General features: G+C 32.7%; 1 protein-coding gene across 2 annotated transcripts in view; it reads right to left on the minus strand.

The window, feature by feature from the left end:
* Positions 1-14,529: 14,529 nt before the first annotated feature.
* Positions 14,530-25,442, minus strand: part of LOC150095882 (general vesicular transport factor p115-like) — a 245,709-nt gene continuing 234,796 nt past the window's right edge. For both annotated transcript variants that reach the window (XM_090409601.1, XM_090409600.1), the window contains one exon: positions 14,530-21,406. In XM_090409601.1, coding sequence (XP_090265727.1) covers positions 21,326-21,406 — 81 coding nt within the window. In that variant the 3' untranslated portion in view covers positions 14,530-21,325. The remainder of the gene's footprint in view (positions 21,407-25,442) is intronic.

The raw sequence follows: 25,442 nt of genomic DNA on the forward strand, positions 1-25,442 counted from the left end.
GGCTGAAATTCCACAAGCTGACAAACATCAATACTGAAAATGTGCAAGTTCTGCAGTATGCATCAGAATGTTTCTGCAATATTCATATGAAGTGCAACACCTACTGAATTAATGATAAAGTACAAAATGGGCAACAAAACAAGTACTTAATTTAGGAATAAGCATATTTGCATAAGTTCTCATATTAAATGCTCAAAAATTGACCAACAAATATTTTTGAAAATATGCTGCTATTAAATTCACCACTAAAAATAGAAATATGCATAAGCACTGACAAAGTGCACTAAACTACCTTAAATTTGTCAATCAGTTGTCCTCTATAGTATGCTTGAGAGCTTATGATAAAAAGATAAAACTGTTTTAGAATCATTATGAAGTTGATGCACAGCAACTAGGCAATACCACTGATAACGTCCACAGATTCCTTGAGAAGTCAAGGGAGCCAAGTGTTGTGAAGCAAGGCAATTTCCAGAGATTCAATGTGATATGTTATGTAAACTGAATTGTGAAAATATCTTTCACTAAGTATATGTCATTATTGTAAGTCATGCTTTCATTCTGAGTAACTTCACCACATGAGGAATACTGTCAACTACAGGTTTCCTGACAGGAGACTGGTTCTTTAGCTGACTTAATTTATTGTGGTAAACAAGATACATAATTTACAAGTTATCACAAGTTACAACACAAGTTGATTAGTTGCTTTCTAAGATTTTTTTTTTTTTTTGCATGATCTTTAAACTACAAATAATGGTTTTAATTCCACAGAGCTCCAATGATACCATGACATGATAATGATGTAAACAGAAATGTATTGGTTGAACTTCCTGCAGACTAAGGATGCAGTGCATTTGTAGAAAAGACAATCTAAATAAGGCAGTGGTCTATGTCTTCATTATAAACTGAAGGTGAGATTAAGTTACAGTATTTCAGCATGTGTGTATATATATTATAGAAGGAAAGACATAAGCTAATGACCATTACCAAATATCAAACATTTCATTATCATTCTGATGTGAGGCTATCACTTTCTTCATCTCATTTTATCATAAAATTCACCATAAGCAAAGAACCTGCAGCCAGTCTAAATCTGTTCAAAAAAAGTTGGCCATTCTACTGGAGATTGTCTTCATTGAGAAACAAGAGTTGCAATATCTAAACTACACTATCTTTCTTGTTTAAGAATGCCATTTCCAAAATATATATTTTTCCTTTAAAATAACTGAGCAGAAAATTCATATTAAACATGTTTTAACAGACTACAATTAAATTCTTTGGATAAGTTGTATTAATAGTACCCATTTACAAATATGATAAGAATATATAATATCAATAATAAGGTGGAATAAGGAAAAAAAACACATGAAAATAATTTGAAACCAGTTAACAAATGAACCAATTAAATATTTTGCCAAATCTAAGGTTGAGATGGTAACAATTCAGATGTATAAATTCTCAGCCTATAAATAAAACAAATAAAATTAAGATCATGCTAGTTACTGAAGCACTAATAAGCCTATATCAGCTAGTTAAATCGAAAAAAGGGTTTTGCAATACTGAATTCACCATCTTCTCTTCTTCTTCTGCAGCTTCTCCCACTTAAGTGGGGTCACTGTCTTACTTCTCTGCTCAGTCTTATGCCTCTCTCTTCCATTACTTTTCTCCATCTTTCCAGTTTAGTTCCCGCTTCTTCTCTTGAATCTGCACACAGCAAGATGTCACCTGCATACAACATTGTCCAAGGCACATCTTCTCTCACCTCCTCAGTCAGACTGTTAAACAGAAACGGACTTAATGCTGACCCTTGATGCAAGCCAACTGTTACTTGAAAACTTTCTGTCTGTCCCAGACAGGTCCGAACACTTGTCTTCACATTTCTGTACATCTGCCACACCAACCTGACATATTTCTCCAGAACCTTCTTCTCCCTCAGACACCTCCAGACTACTTGCCTTGGCACTCTTATCGTATGCTTTCTCCAGATCACTAAATGCCAGATGTAGCTCCCAATGTTTCTCTCAAAACTTTCCATCATCTGCCATAACCCAAAGATAGCATCTGTTGTTGATCTACCAGGCATGAAGCCAAATTGTTCCTTTGCAATCTCCACCTCCTTCCTCAATCTTCCATCAAGAACCCTTTCTAGGATTTTCATTGTGTGAGACATCAACTTTATTCCTCTGTAATTTTTAGTCTTGTGCATCCCCTTTACCCTTGTAGATGGGAACAAGAGTACTCTCCCTCCATTCCTCGGGTATATTTTCCTGTTGGCAAACTTTCACGAACAGGTCCCACAGCAAGTCAATTCCCTCTTCCTCCAGTGCCTTCCATGCCTCCACTGGAATCCTGTCGGGACCCACTGATTTTTTTATCAATTCCAGCTGCTGACTGACAACTTAAATATAGACTATGTATTACTCTGTATAATGTTCCATTCATTCCATATAATTGTAGTGTTTTGAGAAGCTTTTCTCTGGGCACTTTGTCATCTACAAAACTTAAGTAAAATCACTGTCATATTCCCACAATTTCTCAACTATTTGTCTTAAAGTGAAAATCTCTATTTGGCCTGAACCTAGCTTGTTCTTCACCAAGCTTTCTTTTCATAATCCTTCTCAACTGTTTCTCAAGTATACTTGCATAAATCTTACCTGGAACACTTAGAGAAATTCCTCTGTAATTCTAGCACTGTTTTATTCTCTCCCACCTCCCCCCCTTTTTTTTTTTTTATAAGTACTATGAGAGCTGTACTCCAATCGTCTGGAATTCGACCTTCTAACCAGGCCCTCTGAATTATGCAGCGTAGCCACTGCAAAACTTTCATACCTCCATACTTGGGTGCATTTCTAGTAGAATATCATCTACTCCAGCTGCCTTTCCACATTTCAAATTTTTGATATTGACATGTACTCCTCTTTACATTTCTCTTGAAAATTTCTAGTATGGTTAAAGTAATTGCTCCTGACTTCTAGAATATATCCTAATCTTCAGGTTTCATCTCACCTTTATCATCTTTGATTCTTTTTACAGTACTCTTTTCTCAGTTTCTGAGCTTTTTAAATAGCCTCCAGAACATTTTGCCACCTTCCTGATATGTTTATTTTCTATATTCTTACCAAAGTCTTTCCCTGACCTTTGTTTAGTTTTTACACACACAGCTTAGCATACATTTTTCTCTGTATTATTTTGGGCATCTGCCGACTTATTTGCTAGGAATGTTTGGTATGCTTTCTTTTTTTCCAGGACTATTTCTTGTGTCAACCATGGTGTTCTTATTTTTCTATCCTTGCAGGCAACTTCACCACATACCTCTAGCTGTATCAGTCTACGTCTTCTTCAGAGTTTGCCACTGAGACTCCAAGGTTTGGTTCTTGTTTTCAATTCATTTCATTTTTTCTTCAATAATGTTTTATTAGTCAAGTCTACAATTTACTTGTAAAAGCTGCTCAACTTTATATTTTTTTTTAAAAAACTTTCTTATATACTGTTCTCTTCAATGTGATATCTATTTTTATCCTGCTTGGTACTAAGTAATAATCACTCCAATTTCAAATTCTCTGCACACTCTTGTATCCTGAACGAGCATGAAGTTACCACTATCAACAATGACATAGTCAATGAGGCTTTTCTTATTTCTTGTGTCTTCTCTCCATGTAAACATCTTTACATTGAAACATGGTGGTAGTAATACCTAGTCCATGTCCTGAACAGAGGTCCAGTAAATATTTACTATTATTATTAGCTTTGTCCTTTTCTCCAAATTTTCCTAAAAAGTTCCTATATGGCTGGTGGGATTCATTTCTTACTCTGCTGTTCAGATCTGCAACAAGGACCACTTTTTACATTTTCTTTATGTCAACTTCCCTGTTCTTGTGACTCAAAAAATTCTCCTACTGCTTCACTGGAAGAATCCACTGTGGGCCAATAGGCACAAATAAGCCAATTTGGTTGGCCAAGTCCCAAATTGCTAGCCCATCCTTGTTTGTTCAGTACCCAAATAAATACCTATTAACAGGGCATACCAAGTGAAAGTGAGAATTGGACATTAGGTCAGAAGCCCCAGTCTGTTCTCTGCATTCCTAAAGGCAATGTGGAGGTTTCCTTTCAGTTATTTGGCTTTGATCCTTAAGTGACCCCTGCCAATAATCAGGGAAATGAAATTCATCTCCCACCTACAGACAATCACTGACACCCATGACAGAATTTGAACTTACAGCTTGTTGGATTTATGCTGACCACTTGGCAGGCATTGCTTTTAAAACCATAACTTATATTCAAGGTTTAAATTATTCACATAGAATATTTTAAAAGGTATAAAGCATTTAAAAAAAAATCTTAAACTATCAACACAAAAGTAAAGTAGCAATAGAAGCATTTGATAAATTTTTAATAATTAAATATAACATAAAAATATGTCATAGTCTTCAGTTCTGCACTTGTTTCGAAAGAACTGAACTATGGGATAACTAATGCTGAAGGGAAAATTAAATGTGTGTGTGAAAGTTAAAAGGGTATGCAAAAAAGGAATGAACTATATATAAATATATACATACACACAGTAAAACCCCTTTTTTACACTATCCAGGAAATGTAAAAAAAACATTAAAAAAAGGCTAAAAGATGACTTACTGCTAGTATGTGAGTCTACATACTAGATTACAAAATTTAATAACTGAAAATAAATGAATTTACAATTACTTGCATTTATCTATTTTAAAAAAAATCTTTAATTGTTGATTGTTTTTGCTTTTTCTGCACTCCACCTGCCTCTCCACAGTGTATAAGGCATTAAATGCCCATCATCTCCTGATGCACTTGCAATATACCGCCTCAAAACAGAGATAGCTTCCATTGCTTCTTGATCACAGTCTTCAACCACTTCTTCTTCACCAAGGTGGTTGGAAAGGATGTCTTCTACACTTAGTACCATTGATGTGATCACACTAACCTCAACATAGTCTTGTAATGAGGAAGACTCGTCCATCACATACCAGTTATTGGGCTCCGACATATCTTCTTCCTCCTCCTGTAGTTGTTCCTCCTCTTCCACAAACAGTTGGATATGGTTTCAGGAGTAATATGCAACCATGCTTTGGCTACATAATGCATAGCATGAAGGATTGATATGGTCATTTGTTTTGGGTCATTACCATTATCATGCATAAACAAAGCATTTTCAACAAGCATTTTTCTATATTTCCATTTAAATGCATGGATGAAGTTCACTTGTACAATTAGGGAGAAAGAACACTAATCTAATGTTTCTGAGATACAAATCTTCAGGGTGTGCAGGACATTTGTCTAGCAGAAATAGTATTTTGCAGTGATTTGTCCCCATTTTAGCATCCAGAGCATGCATGGTGGATGTGAAGATGCTGCTGGTCATCCATGCTGTGCTGTTGGCATCATACTTAGTAGGCAGATTTTTCACGTTCTTGAAACACCTTGGCTTTTTAAATTTACCAATTACCAGTGGAGGTAATTTTTCTGATCCATCAGCAAAACAGTTACCCTCTGCTTGCTAAGTTTTCCACCGTGACACTTCTCTCCTTTAAAACACGTTTTACTTGGCAGAATGATGTTATAAAAGAGCACAGTTTCATCAACATTGAAAACATTTTTCGGTTCGTAGTCCTGAATAATAATAATTCCAAAGACTGAAGTCTTTAGTTGATGTTTCCACTGGTTTACAGTTTCCCCTGCAACACTATTACTTTCTCCACACACTTGATTGTACACAATATTGTGACGAGTCTTGAAACGATCAATCCATCCATTTGACGCAACCTCGCAGCAAATGCAAGGGCTTTCGCTCAAAGTATAGTACCATCGACTGGAATATCCGATGCTCTCGTAGAAACAAACCATTCCGCCACAAGTTTATCCAATTCATCGTGTTGATGTCCGGATACATTTTCATTTTTTTGACAGTACCAGATTGCTTTGCATTGAGTTCATTGCTTGACCTGTTTTTTACTATTGTGGTCCAAGTGGACACGCTAAATGCATGTGTTCCAGCATGCCAATCTACACATTGCAGAATTACCATCTTTTCTTCTACCGAAATACCTTTTCTGTCTTTTTTCGCCATGTTGCTAACATGGAGCATCCACCACCACAACTTGAAAGCAACTATCACATGCTAAATTATGTAACAAAAATTCTGCAATATTAATTCTTATTGTGATTGAAAAATCATGGTATTGCTCATCACTACATCACTGCTGCAAGCGTGCAAGTTACCCTGATGGCAGATACAAAACTACAGCCGAAAGCAATGCCATCTGTTAACATAAGTGCGCAGATTTCTGCAGAAATCTATTTGAAAATCAGTATTGCCACCTGAGGAAAAAAACGCAAATCACGGGAAATTTCCCGCCATTAACAACTTGATGTGGACATCAAGTTGTTAATGGCGGGAAAACAATATATCGTGAAAATAGGTCTTAAGACGGGACCAACAGAAAATGACGTAAATGGCAGGAGAACGTAAAAACGGGGTTCTACTGTGTGTGTGTGTGTGTATATTGGGAGGGATAGAAGTGCATCTTAGTGACTTGGATTAGACAATTCTGATTCGGTAGTTAGTAACATTGACTGTTTAGAAAACTTACCTTATCTGATTGCTATATATTAGTTTTAAACCAAACTAACAACTCTCTAATCTGAATGTCCAACCTTGATGCACTGTCATCAAAGTAATTGATACTATATATATAATCTTTCATCTCTCTCAAAATAAGGTAGCAGAATTTTTCTTATGAAAACTTTTTTTTTTTTAATCCTGCAAAACAAGTAAACACAGGCTAGAGAACATGACATACAACATACTGACCTTGTTGCCATTATTGATGTGGCTGTAATTCCAACCAAACTAAATCAGTCTCTCAAAGACTGCAAATATATATATATATATATACAATCTTATTTTCATGATTAGTAAAATGTTCCTATATCATTTGCAATACAGGTAAAGGTTGAATTTGTGTCTTATGACATCAATGAAAACTGTTCTATTTAAATATCTCCTCTTACATTCAAAGACAGGCAACCCCAACATACTCCTATAATACAAATTATGGTAAATGTCACACACAAGGAATTACTACTTTTCCTTAAAAACCACACTGGAATAATTTCTTTGTTGTTTTGAATTAAATTCCAGCCTTTATTCCGAAAAAAATACTGCTCAAAAGATTTTATTTCTCTGGAACCAAAGATACAAATTTTGGATCTTAATCAAGGGGGAAAGGTATCATGTGTGTGTTGTAAACATTTAAATTTAAACACATAATCAATTAATAAAAATTAAGTTGATAGTTATAAAAATAAAATAACTATTTTTGTTAGCTTTTGAAACCTCCCTTTTTTGTGTACTAGTTCTTAGTCCTGTATAAGTTTCACATTATACAATTTTATAGCAATCTACCTACTGTGCTATATGAAGGTTATCTAAACATTTTTAATTTCTTATTGCAAAATTCTATTATTTTTTTATAAGAGATTGGTACCCAGAAGATCATGCTTTTCTTAATGTTTCCGCTGCCATAGTTGTATTATTTAAGTAAAGAGATAGTATGAGTCATTCAATCATTAATATTTATCCATGATGCAATTTGCATGTGGTAGTTAGTCATGTTATTTTCATTTTCAAATAATTGCTATAAATTATATATGCAAATACATGAATGTGGAATACTTAATGTCATAAAATGAGCTTGTATTAATGTGTATATATATAATGTAAATGGAACTAAGTTTTTCACATACATTTCTAATGGCTAAGGAAAGATTGTAAGTATTTCTTGTATGTAAATAAAACTTTTTTTAGTAAAATGGCAAACTTATTCCCAAAGCTTATAACACATCAGCTGAAACTGTTCATTGCCTCCACATTAGAATTACTAAAGACTGAAAGAACAAAGGAGAATTAAAAATTTGCATAGCTCATAAAGGATTCTGTATACCCAACTGGAGTTTTCTGACCCACTGTTCAATCTTCACCTTCGTGTTACTGGGTTCATCTGCATGCTAAATGGACTAGCAATTTGGGACAATGCTGACAAGCTCCATACATGGTACAAAAATAATCACATATCATGTTAGCTGGGACATTGTTTAGTCATACAGGTCTATGCTTTTTCAACAACCTCCAGAAATTCTACTACTACATATTTTTGTTCTGTATTCTTACCAGTCTTCCCATGACTTTTGTTTAGCTATTATACAATGAGCTCTGTGCAAAATTTGAGTCTACAATTCATCCTCTAAAAAGAGCTTCACTTTCTTTTTAAAAAATTTTCTTTTCCGTATGACATTTTTATCCCACTCAAAACTAAATTGGTCTTGATATAATGTGCATCCTTGTATTACACCTGGTTTTATATCAAACTATCTTCCTGTATTTTCTTTCAATTCTAACTGCTGACTGACAACTTAAATATATAGGCTATGTATTGCTCTATATAATGTTCCATTTAGCCCATATAATTAATGTTTAGAAAAGATTTTCTCTGGACATCTTGTTATATATCTTTTCCAGCTCTACAAATTCTTTTTATGTTCCCATCATTTCTCAACTAATTTATCAAGTAAAAATCTGATCATGAAAACCTATTTGGCCTGAACCCAGCATGTTGTTCTCCAAGTTTCTTTTCCACAATTTTTCTCGCCCTCTTTACAATCACACTTGCATAAATGCAACCTAGAACACGTAATAGAGAATATGCTCTGTAATTCTCACATTCAGCTTTGTTTCGTTCTTTACAGATGGGAATATTGACTATTAAGTTTTATTCTAATCATCTGGAATTCGACTTTCTGATGGCCTGCATAATCCAGGCCATCTAAATTATGCAGGGTAGTCACTGGAAAACTTTTATACCTCCATATTTGAGCATTTCTGATTGAATATCTATATCACTACTCCAGCTGCCTTTCTACATTTCAAGTTTTTGACAGCTTTTTTTCTACCTCAAGTACTGATATAGTGAGTATCAGTACTTGAGGTAGAAAAATTACTCACTATATCAAGTACTGATATAGTGAATAATATTCTATCATTACTTGTTTCATTTAACAAAGTAATTACTCCCAATATCTAGAATATCCTTATTTTCTGTTTTCATGTCACCGTTATCATCTTTGATTCCTTTTACAGTACTTTTTCCTCCATTTATTTTCAATATCCTTCAGAACATTTTGCTACCTTCCTGATATTTACCTTCCATATTCTTACCAAAGTCTTCCCATGACATTTGTTTAGCTACTTTACACACAGCTATATCTTACAATTTTCTGTATTCTTTTAGGGCATCTCCCAAGTTATTTGCTAAAACTTTATGCTTTCTTGTTTTCCTAAACTGTTTTTCAAACTTACCCACCATGTTCTTATTTTTCTATCCTTACAGACAACTTCACCACATGCCTCCTAGCTGAATCAAAATGTTTTCTACAGAGTTTGCCACCAAGATCTTGTTTTTTAATTGTTTCTTTTTTTCTTCAATAATGTTTGTACAAGGGTGGTCTGAAAAGCCCTCGGCTTTGACCATAGATGGCAACACTATCGACAAGAGATTTTTTTTCTAAATTGATACATCTGTCATAAGCATCCATGTGAAATTGCAAGTCATTTGTTTTATATCAAGTTTTGCTTTGTTCTATCAAGTAGTTTGTTTTATACAACTGTCTAAGCAAAAGTGTTGTCTATATCCATCGAAATAGATAAAATTGTGTATCGTGCAGTTATAAAATTCTATGTAAAAGAAGGGCTAACACGTTCATTGCCAAATCACGCGATACGAGTTCTCACCGGGTGGCCAATCACGCGTTATCGCGTGGACGTCGCTAGCAAAATATAAAAAATTTGGCCACCACACGAAATTACAATTTTCAGTTTGGCAATGAACGTGTTAATGCCAAAAGAAATTCATTCGAAGCTCATAAAAGTTAATGGGCACTCTTTTCCTTCGTTTTCGACAATTAAGAAATGGGCTGCCAAGTTTAAACGTGGCCGTAACAACCTTGAAGATGATTCACGTGAAGGACATCCAAAAAGTGTAACAATACCAGAAATCTATTCAAGATATCAAGTAATTTTATATAAACTTGGTTTTAAATACTATTTCCCAAGTGAGCAAACAGACAAGTAAGTCAAGTTTGCGCATGCACGTAGCGCAAGTCTGAGGCAACTCATGCACTACATGCAGGCGCAAACTTGGCTTGTCTGTTTGCTCACTTGAGAAATATGATTAAAAACCAAGTTTATATAAAATTACTTGGTATCTTGAATACATAATATACCCAAGTTAAAAAAAACTTTCTACTCTCATCCTGAGATTTTATTTAATAACCTTAAACACTTTGTAAGTAATGAAGCCCTACTATATTCACACTATCAGCGAAATCAGCAGATACCAATCCGGTGTGCGTGGAGAAAGAAGAAAAAAAATAAGTTCAAACTTTTGTCAACACTTATTGCGCGAACCCAATAAGATGCCGGTTGATTGACATTTCTGTTGTATGGCTTCGCATGTGCGATATTCTGCATTCTTATGGTGATGGGAAACCTAGCGCACATTTATTTGTTTGTTATGGCAACTTGTTTAGGTAAAATTCATAAGCTCTGCATTACTTCAACCTTAGCATTGTCAGGTCTGGCTCCCACTGACGAGACCTCAATAAAGGTCGAAACTGGTATGGGTAGCAGCCATTGCTTTTAATGCATAGCATCATACATCTCCACAAGGGGATGTGCTTTACATTAAGGGAAAAATACTAAGAAAAGTGATCAGTGCTTAATCCACCTTTACCACAAGTTGCCTCAGATTGCACTACGTGCAGACGCAAACTTGACTTGTCTGTTTGCTCACTTGAGAAATAGCATTTAAAGCCAAGGCATTTCAAAAGAAAATGTAGGATATATTTTGCATGAAGAATTGCAAATGAAAAAGCTTTGCAAAAGATGGGTGCCGCAGTTGCTCACAGCAGATCAAAAATGCACTCGCACGAAACTCTCCGAACAGTGCTTGGAGCGTTTTAACAAGAATAAAACTGATTTTGTGCGTCGATTTATTACTATGGATGAGAACTTGGATTTACCATTACACACCAGAATCCAAACGGCAGTCAAAACAGTGGACAGAAGCCAGCTGTTCAGCGCCAAAGAAGACAAAGTTGGTTCCACCAGCAGGAAAGATCATGGCATCAGTGTTTTGGGATGGTAAAGGCATTTTGTTTATTAATTATCTTGAAAAGGGTAAAACAATAACCGGGAATATTATTCTGATCTTTTAACCAGACTAGACGAAAAAATTTGTGAGAAGACACCCGGTTTGCAGACGAAGAAAATCATCTTTCATTAGGACAATGCACCTGCCCACAAAGGTGTTTTGGCAATGGGAAAATTAAGGGATCTGCACTATGAATTGTTGAAACATCCACTATATTCCCCAGATTTGGCTTTCTCTGACTTCTATCTCTTTCGAAAACTAAAACTTTTCCTCGCTGGTCAGCATTTTTTTTCGAATCAAGAGGTGATTGTGGCCATAGAGGGGTATTTTGCAGATCTTACTGAGAACCACTACAGGGACGGGATAATGGTGCTTTAGCATCACTGGAATAAATGTATTAGTCTTAAGGGAGATTATGTTGAAAAATAAAAATAATTTTGAAATTATAAATTCGTTTTTTCATTGTTATGCATAGAACTTTTCAGACCACCCTTGTATATTTGAATCTGCAATTTACATATAAAAGCTGCTCAGTTTTCTTATTACTGTTCTTTTCAATGTGATATTCATTTTTATCCCACTGAAAACTAAGTGATAGTCACTTCCAGTTTCACATCCTCTGTGCACCCTTGTGTCCTGAACCAGAATGAGGACTTCACTATCAACAATAGTCAATGCAGCTTTTCTTGTGTCTTCTCTCCCCTTGAACTTGTGCACATATTTATACTGGAACATGGGATTGGTAATAATTAATCCATATTATGAGCAGCAATCCAGCAGAGACTTAGAATGAAATAGTTTTAATGAAACATGTGCAGTAGACATGAACATATAACAAAAATTATATAGAATTTTATTCAAAAACTCCAATATATTTCATCCAATGTTACGTGGACATGAGGGAGACAGACTGTTAACTACATCCAAAACGTGAGTCAAATGGTGTATATTAGCTCATGTCTCAGTTGTAGCTGGAGTGTATGATTAGACTATTACATTAATCAAAGGAATGACTATAGAAAGTTATGTAGATAAAAAATATAAATTTATTATTAATTTTAAAAACTTATGAACGACTAATAGTGATCACTTCCCAAAACTTAGTGGCACCCAGTCTGATCTGTTCAGGTTTGGACAATTTTGTAGAGTTCCACATGTTTCAAGGAAAACATGATCGAATTTGAATGTGCTGGAATGAAGAAGTTTTGTCTGATTCCAAAGCACTCTGTGCCTAGTGTCAATAATGTGAGGAGCAAAGCCAGACTTATTGGATTCCAAAAGTGTAACATGGTATTGATGCTCTTCAATTCTAATCAAAACAGAATGGCCAGTCTGCCCAAAATAGCAAAGATGACATGAGCAGGGTATTTGATAGCCTCCTGGTAAGAAAAGAGGTGGTAATGTATCCTTTGTAGATGGGAAGAAGACAGTTTCGGAGCTGATTTGAAGGAAACATATGGATTAAATTCACAAAGAATTTCTTTAGAATCTAAAAGGAGGGAAACTCATCTAGAAAGTCATGATATTTAATTGTAAATTTTTGCCTGTTTCACATACATCTTCAGTACAGAAAATTACACAAATAAAGATCTTAAAAAAGCACCACCACTTTCCTAACTAAAAAAAGTTTGTAAATAAACAAATTAAGATTATCACATAATACTTTTTAACTTTTTCAATTTCTCATCAATAGATTAACAGATCTAATGGTCTGGATTTAAGTTTGGGCAAAGAAGTAACATTTCACAAGAAACCTACTCCTATGGAGGATTTTAGTCTTATGCCAGAGAACTCTATTTGTTAGGGATGGCATGTTCAGGCTCATGGTACTTGATATAAGACTTAAGTTCTTGCAATGGATAAAAGCAGCCTGTCCATAATAAGATGAGCAAAGAATCTAGTCAAACAGAAAACCAAGTGCAGGAAGCTTGTCCTTGAAGAGAGAAAGGCAGAGATTTTTGACAGGATAAAAGGCCACAAACCTGTTGAGAGGTTAAAAAATGTTTGCAATACAATCAGCAATTTTTTTTTTGCCTAAGGGGAGTGGAATAGGAGTGATTTCCTCTTGAGCAGCAGAGGCAGGAATTCTATAGCTGCTGAATGCTTTATTGATGAAGACTTCGCCTGAAATGTTAACAAGAAAGTTGACCTAATGTATTTCAACAATTCTTTTTATAGAAGTTCATCTGAAGAACAAAGGATGGGCATGATGTACTGAGTCTGAAATACTAAGAATTGCAGGCTGCCATCAAGTTGATGAAGAATTAGCTAATTCAAAAATGGGCTATTTGGTTGTTTTTTTCTTTTTCTGAAGTCTAATGAATTTTGGATCTGTTAATCCTTTGTCAACCTGATGGCAGCCTGCAATTCTCAGTATTTTGGAAAAAGATTTGCACAGGCATTCTAATTCCTAGAGGCTATCAATTCTTTCTGTGTATGTACCTGTAATTGTATTTTACCACACAGAACCTCTTTATAAAACTTGTCCACCTAAGAAAGGATGGAAACTTATAGGCATAATTAGAACATTGGGTAGGCTAAGTATCAGATAAGCTGGGAACCCTATAGACTTTATTTTTCACACTTACTGATAGGCTCACTATATATCATGCAAATTCCTGAAATCAAATCAGAATAAGATAGCTAGTTGTAATTTGTAATTCCCATAACCTCTTCACTATCAACTGTGTATGCATACACAAGTGTAGTCATAAGCCATTTTGCTTGTTTTGCAGGATGAGGCCCATGTTATGTCTATCAGTGTGTGCTCTCCTGGACAATTTTCCTGTTTTACAGATAAAAGAAAAACCTTATTGAATTTCATGAAGGAAAGCGCTGCTACCTTTACATGAAATCCACAGGAAGAAAAATCAGAATGTGCAAATAGAAAAAATGCTTCTACCTTTATAAGACCAAATAATGGTTATTAACATGTCTCCAATAAGCAAGCTGGATGTTATACTAGATAATAAAGATCGTACCACCTAAAGATATAAAAAACATCAATGCTACATTGAGATTTGATTTATACCCAGCTGTCTGTAAAGTGGATATTCTTACTACATGTCAACTATGGTTGGCTTTCAATGCATACAGAATTTCTACTTATGTCATTTGTACACATTTTTGACAGCTGTTTTTCAAAAGTTTTCCTATATCTTCATCACATGCAAGTTCATTACAACAAATTAGCACTTCAACTTAGTGAATAAAAAATAAAAAGGGAAGAAAGAAATCACATTTAAACAGGGACATAAGATCATGAATATATAGACAAAAAATTATTCAAAAAGACAGATTTAAACTTGGGATATACAAAATTTTTATTTAAAAAACTTCATTATGTGTAGAATCATTAATACAATGTTCTCTTATTTACATAAAACAAGTAACCTTGTGATTCCCTGTACAAAAGAGCAAAAAATTAAAGACGCTAAAGAAAAAAAAATAGCCCTTCCTGTAACTGTCAATATACTTGATACAAACATTTTGCAGCTATTCAGTTCACAGCATTCCTATAACTCATGAATAAATTTGTTCCATTCAATATTAACCATACAAAAATGGCTATTTAGTATATGCATAACTAGACCATACTCTGACTTAAATGCAAATTCAGTCTGTGAATGCATATCCTTGGCCAGTTACACCAAAGGAACAAGAATAGTAACATAAAATACCCATTATTCATATAGATTAGTGGCAAAATGGTCATGGATTAATCAGGACTCCCAACAATTCTTAATGAAAACAGAAAAAGGCAATTTCATCACTCAGATAACTCATTGTTTCATAAAATTTATGTGTACATTATATTATAGCAGAAGTCGAGAGATCTTAAATTTCTGTTATCAGCAAAAGAAACAGGATTAAATCATTAAAAAAATATTTTCACATAAAATCTAATACATTTTTTCTTAAATGTTTAATTATAAATGCATTATAAAAATTATCTTAGCAGTATGAAAGTTTTTAATGATACTACTGAATGTGAACAACATGATCATTTTCAAATGTTATATAGCATATTTAAGCTAACCCAAACACTAAGTATAAATTAGCTTCTTGTTTGGACATACAAGCTGAAATCATTCATTTTTTTCTTTAAACTATTACATAGTAACTAGCTTCTTACAAAGTGATTTCATCATGCCAATCACCTCCCCCCACAAGCAAAATGACTAAAATCCTTCTGAGCTTGCATGGTTTACGTGTACAGAATGGTTTAGAAAATTAGTTATTGTGGAGTCGCATTCCTTGCTTATTTGACTGGAAACTGGTATAACTCTGAACACAGAAAAAATTAATACTACTGTTTTTTCTGTTAAAAAAAATCTGAGTCATTTGTTTCATTGTCAAATGGAAACAAAATTTTTATTTAAAAAAAAAATTAATACATAATTTATTTTAAATAAATTTAAAATAAAGGAAAATTTAATAAAGGAAGCCAAACTTGAAATGTAATTATATATATATATATATATAGAGAGAGAGAGAGAGAGAGCATTTTGACACTTAACTGCATTTGAACTTTTGTTATCAGTGTTCTAATTTAGCAAATAAAATTACTATTGCAATTTCAGTTGTTGCACATTCAGTCAGTTCACTATTATCATAAGATATATACGAGATATATCCGTATATATATAATACAACTCACATTTTTTTGGTCATTAGGTAAGATCATTTAACAAGTAGTAATTTGACTGCAATGGAAAGGAATTTCATAAGTCACAAAAAATTGCATTTTTATTTAAATTTGTGAACTCAACTTTTTTGACCCTATTAAAATTTATAGTTAACACATTTTTTTTTTTTTTTTTTTTTTTTACAAGTCAGCCCTTTTCTAAAATTCACCATTTAAAATGTCAAGAATTAGTGAATGTTTTAAGTTCAGTGGAATGAGTCTTGCAGCAATTTGAAATGTAAGCCTGTCCTAAACAAAAACATGTTTGAAACATTCTTAAAATGAGCTGCTTGTTTTGTTTTTTTTTCCTTTTCATCAAGATATCATTCAACTTTTGAATTTGGAAAAACCAATAAATGCTCTTAGGCTTTCTGCAAACCAGCCTCTATAATAAAGTCAAGGTATCAAGAATGTATAATGACGCAACCTTAGATTTAACCTTAAGGATATTAGATAGGGATAATCTAAGGGAAGGACCTAGCTGTGAGCTCAGGTTTCCTAAGCATGAACTGATTATGAGCTACAATATCAAAAACTTGATCTCAGGAGGAGGAGGGGACAAGAAAATATTAACCTGTGTTAGGGAGATAGTAAACAGGAAGCTAAGACATGAATGAAAATACTCAAGTAAAATAAGGGGATAATGGTTGGTTGAAGAATTACATGAGAATTAGCTTCCTTCTTCATATAATAACAAACTTCCAAGTGTGAAAACTCAGATGAAGGGTATGAATTAATACTGTCAACTTTGGAGAATATACAGTCTTTTGTTGTCATGACATTCTTAAGAGGAAGGCATAAAACACAAATTACTGTTTGCATTTTGTGACCATTTGTAAACAGAGTTTAATAATACCCCCCCCCCCTCCACAGGTGAATTCTGGAATAGCAAAAGTCTGTTGATGTTGTCTTGCCAACTTCATGATTGGCTTTTGATAGTGTTCGAATTTCATTATCAACATTTATCACAGATCCATTTCAGAGATAAAGATATCTCATAGAGAGAGAGACACACAGAGATAAATGTTTCTTAACAGGTTTTGCTGTATTGATAAATACCATGAAAAATGATATACACCATATTTGTGATGAATACTTGCCAAAGAGATTAATATTTCATATGGGTAAACAATATTTTGAGCATATTAAATATATAGTTAATCAGATGTAAACTTCAGTAAACTAATTATTTCAGGATTATACTTCAAAATGACTTATTGAAATATCCAATTTGAGGAAATAAAAAATAAATGCAACACTTAAATAGATCAACTTCTTGGAAAAGTATTATGTCAACAATAGAAGAAACTTCTGTTATTTTCTAATGGATATTGCTATGAAAAAAAAAAAAAAAGAGGCACAAGGTTTATTCTGAAACATGTAACAGACACTTTGTTTTTCAAGGCAGAACCTGATAAATCGGACAGTGTAACCAGTGCAAAAAAATATTTTTAGGTGCATGGGATTGTAGTTCATCCATTACTATCCAACCATGCATATGATAAGAAGCGATGATTAAAGAATAGTTTTTCATTTCTAGATATTATTTGAAGAATATAATGCTTTAAATGAAATGCAAAATTCAAAATGTGACTAGGTTAATTTAAAATTGCCTTCTGTTTTCTTATCATTTCCTTTAACATACTGAACTCACAGCCAAATAATTTTCAAAAAAGCCTAATTAATGCTATAATAGGGTAAGAAGGATTCAAATTTATTTTTTTAGCATAATATTCAATTAAAAAAAATTAAACTGATACATTCATTTTCATAAATTAGATAAAATATGTTGTTAGAATATTCATTAGACTGAAACTGTACATATATTTTGTCCTTGGAATAATGAGATACTTTACAGTCAGCATTCTGTTTTATAATACAAACAGTCATGTGGTTAATCAAGGCGTGTAGCACTTACATTCTATTCACCAAATCAGCATATATATACTGGCTAAGAAGTGGTTCTCAACATATTAAATAATAAAAACATTATGCTATTCAAGCTATTTTTTGAAAAGACATCTAATATAAACCTCCATCAAAAGAAGTCAAATAGATTACATCCTAGAGAAAACCAAACTATATTGTTGTAAAAAATGTTAAAATATTGAAATAAATTCCTACACTGTCTATTTGATGTAGAACACACATTTTAATTTTCTATTTTGTAAACCTAGTATTGCATGCCACATGGAAACAGTACCTATTTTGTTTCTCTCTATTCAATATATACAGAACTGTGTGAAAATGAAAACCCAACTACTAAATACTGAACCTGCATTTCATATAAACATTACACCAAATCCATACAGAGGAAACAAAACACTTGATATACACAGAGAGAGATCTGTATTGAAAATAAATGTATAAAAACATTTCTGCTACCAGAAGACTGTATTAAACTGAAGTCAAACAAGTCAACTGAACAAATGTTCAACAAGTAGATTGCAGAGAATTTTCTATAGTGTGCAAGGAAGTGTTAAGGTTATTTATTTATTTTTTTTACAATTATATACCAATATTTAAACAAAAAAAATTCAATATAGGAATGAAATCCACCAAATTAGCAATGATAATCCGTGAATTACTGTTCTGCTGTAAATGATTTTTCAATGTAAAGATAACCCTTCTTCCATCATGTATGGCACTAGATTACAACCCTGTTATACATTTTATATATATTTACATATATAACACACTGTGGCTGGCTGTCAAATGTTTGATGATATATATAAGTACTAGAATTCTACCTTTCTTTTAAAACTACTCATTGCTGAAACTCCAAGTATCAAACTATATTATTATTCATTATTAATATAAGAGGCTAATTCATTCAAAATCGACTGACACAGAAAGAGTATACATTTTTTTTTGAGGGAGAGGGGGGGGGAAAGAAACTCATACAGGTGAAGGGGAAGAAATGAAATTATGAAAAGCAAAGATATACTGAGAATTATGTGTAAGTCTTGTGTGTATGCTCTTAGAGATAAAACATGGAACTTTTTTCAAATCATTTTAGGCATCCAATAAACAGGATAGTGGTCTCACAGCAGGCTATGAAATTCAGCTACCACTTAAAGATATTCATATATATCAATGACAAAGGGAATTCAAACTCAGTCTGTCAGGTAGAGAGAGATACTGTTCACAGCAACCATGAGGAGTTAAATTACTGTGGAGTATTATTACATGACCCATTCTTCTCCACAGGTCTGTATACAGTCATCTTATGAAAATTATATATCTATATATGTATGCATTGCTCCTCCTCCATTAATTTCTGCACAAAATTTAGAACCTTTAATTAAAATTGTTTTAAATATTACTCTAAGTCGCACACAAAGCTAATTTGAAATTTCATACTAGATTTTTTCTGGTGCATTTTATTTATAATTATTCCATATTTATATTTTTTTTTTCCCTCGAATATTATGCCCAGTAGTTTGTTATAACCAAGTCAACTGCAGTCATAAATTACATCCACAAAATGCACATGTTTACAGATTTTATGTCACCAGAATAAAACTTTGCTATTCTATCTAAGGCCAACAAACTTAAACTTGTATGAAAAAAGAAAACAGAAAATTAATTTGCTTTAGAAAGGACTTCAACCAATTTCCTTCCTAAGAAAGTAACAGGTGGTTCAATTACTCAGCCACAGAGACACTTGCATACATATATTTAAATGAATGTTGAAAATCCACACTTAGTTTAAATGTCTAGCTTTAAAGATGTTTGTGTGTGTGTGTGTGTGTGTACTAAAATTCTTAAAGTTGATTAATTTAAGCAAAAAAAGTCTTAATAACACTAAGAATGAATCAGATATAACAGTTCATTCACAGATAATCAGAGGCATATAGTTTATACTATAACAAATCAAATTCATCAATTCTGAGCAACAGAAAAGTCTGGTGACATAAATATCTAATATTCATAAACAGCAAGAAAAATATGAATGGAAAAAATAACTGTACATACTTCTAGTAGCAGAAATTAGAATACCAAAAGGTCCTGAAAAAAATGGGGATAAAAAACAGAAGTTCAGAGGTGAAAGGTTTTTAGTTATGCATTTTGAATGAAAAAAAAAAAAAAGGATTCATTAATATGCATTTGGGAAAAAAAGCTCTATGCCCACTAAATAGGAGTTCCTGACATGCAATAAATAAAAAATGCAGGTTATATATCATACATAATAGGATTTAATTCAATCATATGATAGAAACCATAGATTTTCATATTTTTCATCACCATAAGTTATACCAGAAGCACACTGCAAGAGAGAGAGAGAGACAGAGACATAATTTTCAAATATATATATATATTTTTTTTTTACACTACATGAAGAGAATACAAAGAAAAACTGATAGTTGATAAAGAAAATGATAAAGAAGGTGTTGAAAAAAATATCTCAGCTTTACTGGAAAAAAAAAAAATTAGGCTTTGCAATCTTTATAACTTAATATATAACTAGTATTTATAGTGTCCTAAATATTTTATACATTACTAAAATTTAAAAAAATAAGTGTTGTGTCACTGTGTTCAAGATATTTTAATCATTAGTTCAATATACACGAATGCATGAAATTATCTCCAGACAACAAACACAACATTTGAATTCCCTGTCTGCAATACACAGCTAGTCTGAAAAATAAGTCAAGGAAAATTGATGCGAGTAATGTACAACAAACAGATCTGAAACAATATGCAACTGTGTGTCTGTCTAAAAAAATCAATTATACACCTATAAATTTTATTTTGGCTAAGAACAGTTAGTTATTCTGAAATCGAAATCCTAACATTTTATAAAATATCAACAAACTGTATAACAACCAGGAAGTTTACCACGTTTTTTTTTTCTTTTTAAATTTCATCAAAACAGAAAAAAAATATAGATGACATGGAAAATATTAAAAAGCAAAATGTTCGTAGACAAATGATAAAAATTATCACATTAAGTTTATCAAATTATTCTGTAAAATATATTACGAGAAGAATAGTTCTGTTATTACAGAACTTAAAATGGACAACTATACTTTTGATCTATACAGCAAGATAATTGATTATATACTTCGTTTTTAACTTGTAAAATTTCTTTTCAGTGCTGCAAAAACATACCATGTTTTTCTGTTCTCTCAAATTTCTGTTTCCATGTATGCTGCGATCATTGAAACAAATTTTGCCATGACCCCCACAACAAACAGCAAATATGATTCAAACCATTACTTAAGTGAACAACACACAAAACCTATACAAAATGTCATCTACAGACAATGATTTTATTATAGAAAAATATTGGCTGTACCTATATTTAAGATAGATGATTTGCTATTAATTTTGTGATGGCAGTTCCAACGAAATAAAATTACAGTAGTATAATTTAATCCTGTTTAAATTCAACTAATTGAACTCATTCACATTCTGGTAATGTTTCTGAAAATATTTCTTTTTTATCCTCTTCTTCATCTTCCAATTCTTCATCATCTTCAACCTTGCAAAAAAAAAAAATAAAATATTACACACACATGTTCAGTTAAAAACATAGCTTTCTATTTTTAGAATCACACATTCTTTTAACTAGTTCATATTTTAATCTGAATTTGTTAAATACAAAATAACCTCAAATACTTAGAAGTTTGATAATTTAACAAAATATATTTCATTTGATTTCTAATGAGGATATGGACTATTCATCACCAGAGCCATGTTCCACAATCTTCCTTTTTCTTCAATTCTTCTGTAAATGAGCAGGTTCTTCTCTTAGTAGCAAAAACTTTCCTTCCACTCTCTTCTGTTCTGAGCCTTCTCTTTCAAGGTTGTGTACCTGCCTCCATTCAGCATGTCATCTAGCATTGCTTTCCTTACTATTCCATGTCTTTTTCCTTTGATGGCATCTGTGGTGATTCCATTTTCTCTCAGAATATGTCCAATACAGTTTCCCTTTCTTCTTTTTATCTTCTTTAACAGACTTCTTCTTCTACTCTTTTTAAGACCTCTTCATTAATTATTTTATCTGTCCATTTGATTTTTTCCATCCTTCTCACATCTCAAAGCTTTCCAAAATCTTAATTTCTTCTTTCTTCAATGTACAAGTTTCAGCTGTATAGAGGGCAACACTCCACACATAACATTTTATTAGTCGTTTCTTTAGGTTTCTGTCCATTTTACTTCTGAATAAATTCCACTTTCTATTAAAGGCATCTCTTCCAATCGCTATTCTTGCTTTTATGTCATTTTTACATCTTCCATCACTGCTAATCACACTTCGAGATATTTAAATGTCTTTACTTGATACAATTTTTCCCCATTTATTTTGATATCCATATTTGCCTCTTTCCTTGCTATTTTCATTACCTTTGTTTTTCTTATGTTAATTTTCATTCCATAATTGATACAGGACTCCAGTAATCTGTTCAACAGATGTTGTAGTCCTGTTTCAGTATTTGATAATAATGCCTTGTCATCTGCATATCGTATTGCAAATATCTGTCTACCTCCAATCTTTATTCCTTCTTCTGAATTCTCCAGTGCTTCTTTTAGCATTACTTCGGAATACATGTTAAACAAAATTGGTGACAGAGAACAACCTTGTCTTACTCCTCATTCAATGATACCTGGTTCTGTTGTACCATATATGTCTCATGTATAGTGAAATAATTAGCCTTCTGTCTTTCCGATTTATACCAATCTTTTCCATTACCTCCACCATCTTATCCCATTTTACAAAGTCAAAAGCTTTTTCAAAATCTATATAACAGATATTAACTTCTTTATTCACTTCCAGACTTCTTTCACTTATTATTTTTAACAGTCCAATCGCATCTCTTGTTCCCCTACCCTTCCTGAAACCAAACTGATCTTCTCCAAGAAATTCTTCCACCTTAGATGCAATTCTCTGTGTTAGAATTCTCATAAGTATTTTGGATGTATGGGGAAATTGAGGCTTATTGTTCTAAAATCCTTGCGGTTCACAATAAAGATGGATATAAATGCAAGTGAAAAACACATACAAGGAAAAAACAAAGTCATTAATTATGCTAATGATGGCATTTTATTTCCAGACAGGTTCAGGATATAAGAATACAAAAATATTTCACACAGGAATTGATCATCATTCAGTTTTCAGTAAAATAAAAATGAGTATCTCACTGGAGTTTTAAAGAAAAAAAAGTTGTACAGATCTCAGATTCAAACTGTAGACTCATATCAGAGAAATGAGAGAAATATCAAAGAAAACATGAAAAAAAAAAATCTGAAAATAAGAACCAAACCTTAAAAACTCAACCAAAAAAATCTGAAGAAAATACTGATTCAGTTGAGGAAATGTAGTGAAATTTAAGGATAGAAAAATCAGAACTTTATATTGGACTCAAAAAATTAAAAGAAAAAATCATTAAAGTTCTTGGCAAGTAAGTCAGCATCTTCTTTAGAAAATACACCAAAAACATTTAAGAAATAAGTTAACAGCTTAGTGAACAGTAGCTAAACAAAAGTCATGAGAAGACAAAGAAGAATATTGAAGATAAATATCATGATGGTAGTAAAATTTTCTGAAGGCTCCTGAAAAAAGGTAAATATCATGGAATATTTCATTACCTTCATGATATTTACCTTCAATAATCTTCTCCATATTGCTATGACTTGTTTAGTTACTGCTGACTTACCACTGTTCTGTGCCTGTTTCTCTATCTTAATAATTTTTCAAACTAATACTCCAGATATTCTAAATATTTGGAGTAATTACTCTGAAAAACTAAAGAGAGATAAGTAGGTACAGAACAGTGGAAGTCAGTAAGGAGACAATCATGAATAAATATCATAATGGAGATAGAAAAAACCTATGAGAAATCTGAAATGTGGAAAAGCAGCTGGAGTAATTGATATTTGATAAGAAATGCACAAATATGGCAGTATAATCCACAGATATTTTTACACAAAGGATCCTCTTTGGTTAAAAATCTCTTGAAATTCATGTACTGTCTCTGCTACTGCTCCACCAATCATTCTGAACTTTTTGATTTCCTCCACTCCAACTTTCCAATGATGAAGTCCCTTTCCTGGGAGATTTTAATGTTCACAATATCCCCTTTCCTCTAACCACACCAATCCAGGAGGAAGGGCCGTTGAGGCATCTGCTACTACCAACTCACACAAATCGTACACATGCCTATCAGAATACCAGACAATTCTAACTACTTTCCAAACTCTCTTGATCTCTTCCACACCAATAATTGTATATATATTTGCAGATGTGTGTCCCCTAAGTAATTCAAATCACACACTAACAAACATATCTGAAAACAGATATGTTTGTGAATGTCATTAGGCGATAAATGAATTTAACTACACACCACCCACTGGAGAAGTGAAGTGACTTATAAAGATTCCATGTTTGATCTCCACAGCAGGGTTTCTGGATTATCTGACTATCTTACCAAAAGTATCAATGTACAATAGGTTTATAATCTTTGTGCATAAAAGAAATATTTTTTTATCCATAGCTTTTTTAAACTGTTATTCATTTGCTATATCCTGAATTTTATCAATTTTACTCTTTTAAAGATGAAATCATAAATATATCAATTACATTGTTTTATGTATGGTGTAGTGGAAATAGCTCTGACATTCTTTTAAGGGTTACACAGTGGTCAGCATTCACAGTGAAGAATTGATGGAGACAAAAATACACATGTTAGAGTAATTACTTTACTTACAATTAAGAAAATAACACTTGACATTCTGATCTCTGTATCGAGGTCATCATCATCAGGAAAACATACACATGCATAGGACATAAGCTACGTGACACTACACAAAAAGTAAGATAAATCTAAATGCTTTGTTAATCATTTACCCTAGCCTGCCTTCTGGTGAAAAAAAATAAATAAAAATAAAATAAGAATAAATATACAAAAATATAAATTCAAATAAAATAAATTTTATACTGTATAATAATATACATATTATAGAAAAAAATCTCTAAATAAAAATAAACTTTTATTTAATTGTAAGTAAAGTAATTACTCCAACAAGTGTTTTGTCTCCATAAATTCTACACTATGGATAGCTCTGACAAATAGCTTGAAACATTACAAGATAGAAAATCTATGCTACCACTAAATCAGATTGAGGCTGTATGTTCTTTGTGGATTTTCTGACTGATGATGAAAACTCCTTATTGCTGTTTAGACAACTATTTTTCCCCCTCGTGAACAGAACGAAGCATTGCCATGAGACGCTTAAGGCATAACATGCAAGGTGATTTTTATTATTATAATGAAGGGTGGAAAATTACAATTCCAAAACATTGCATGAGACATAGCTAATCTAAAAACCTGCTCTAAAAACCAAATATGTAACTGTTTCAAATTCCCAATAAGTTCAGCCATCAAGACATTTGAAATCATCTAATGCCATATTGGGATATGAACACCATAGCCTGTAGTAGGCTGCCATAGGCATCGGGGGGGGGGGGGGCATCCCCCTAGTATACCATAATATCAACTTGAAGATTTTCTCTTTCTTCA

The sequence above is a fragment of the Typopeltis vanoorti genome, chromosome 19, assembly GCF_054136105.1.
Source record: "Typopeltis vanoorti isolate ZY-2024b chromosome 19, IOZ_Tvanoo_1.0, whole genome shotgun sequence".
Classification (NCBI taxonomy): domain Eukaryota; kingdom Metazoa; phylum Arthropoda; class Arachnida; order Uropygi; family Thelyphonidae; genus Typopeltis; species Typopeltis vanoorti.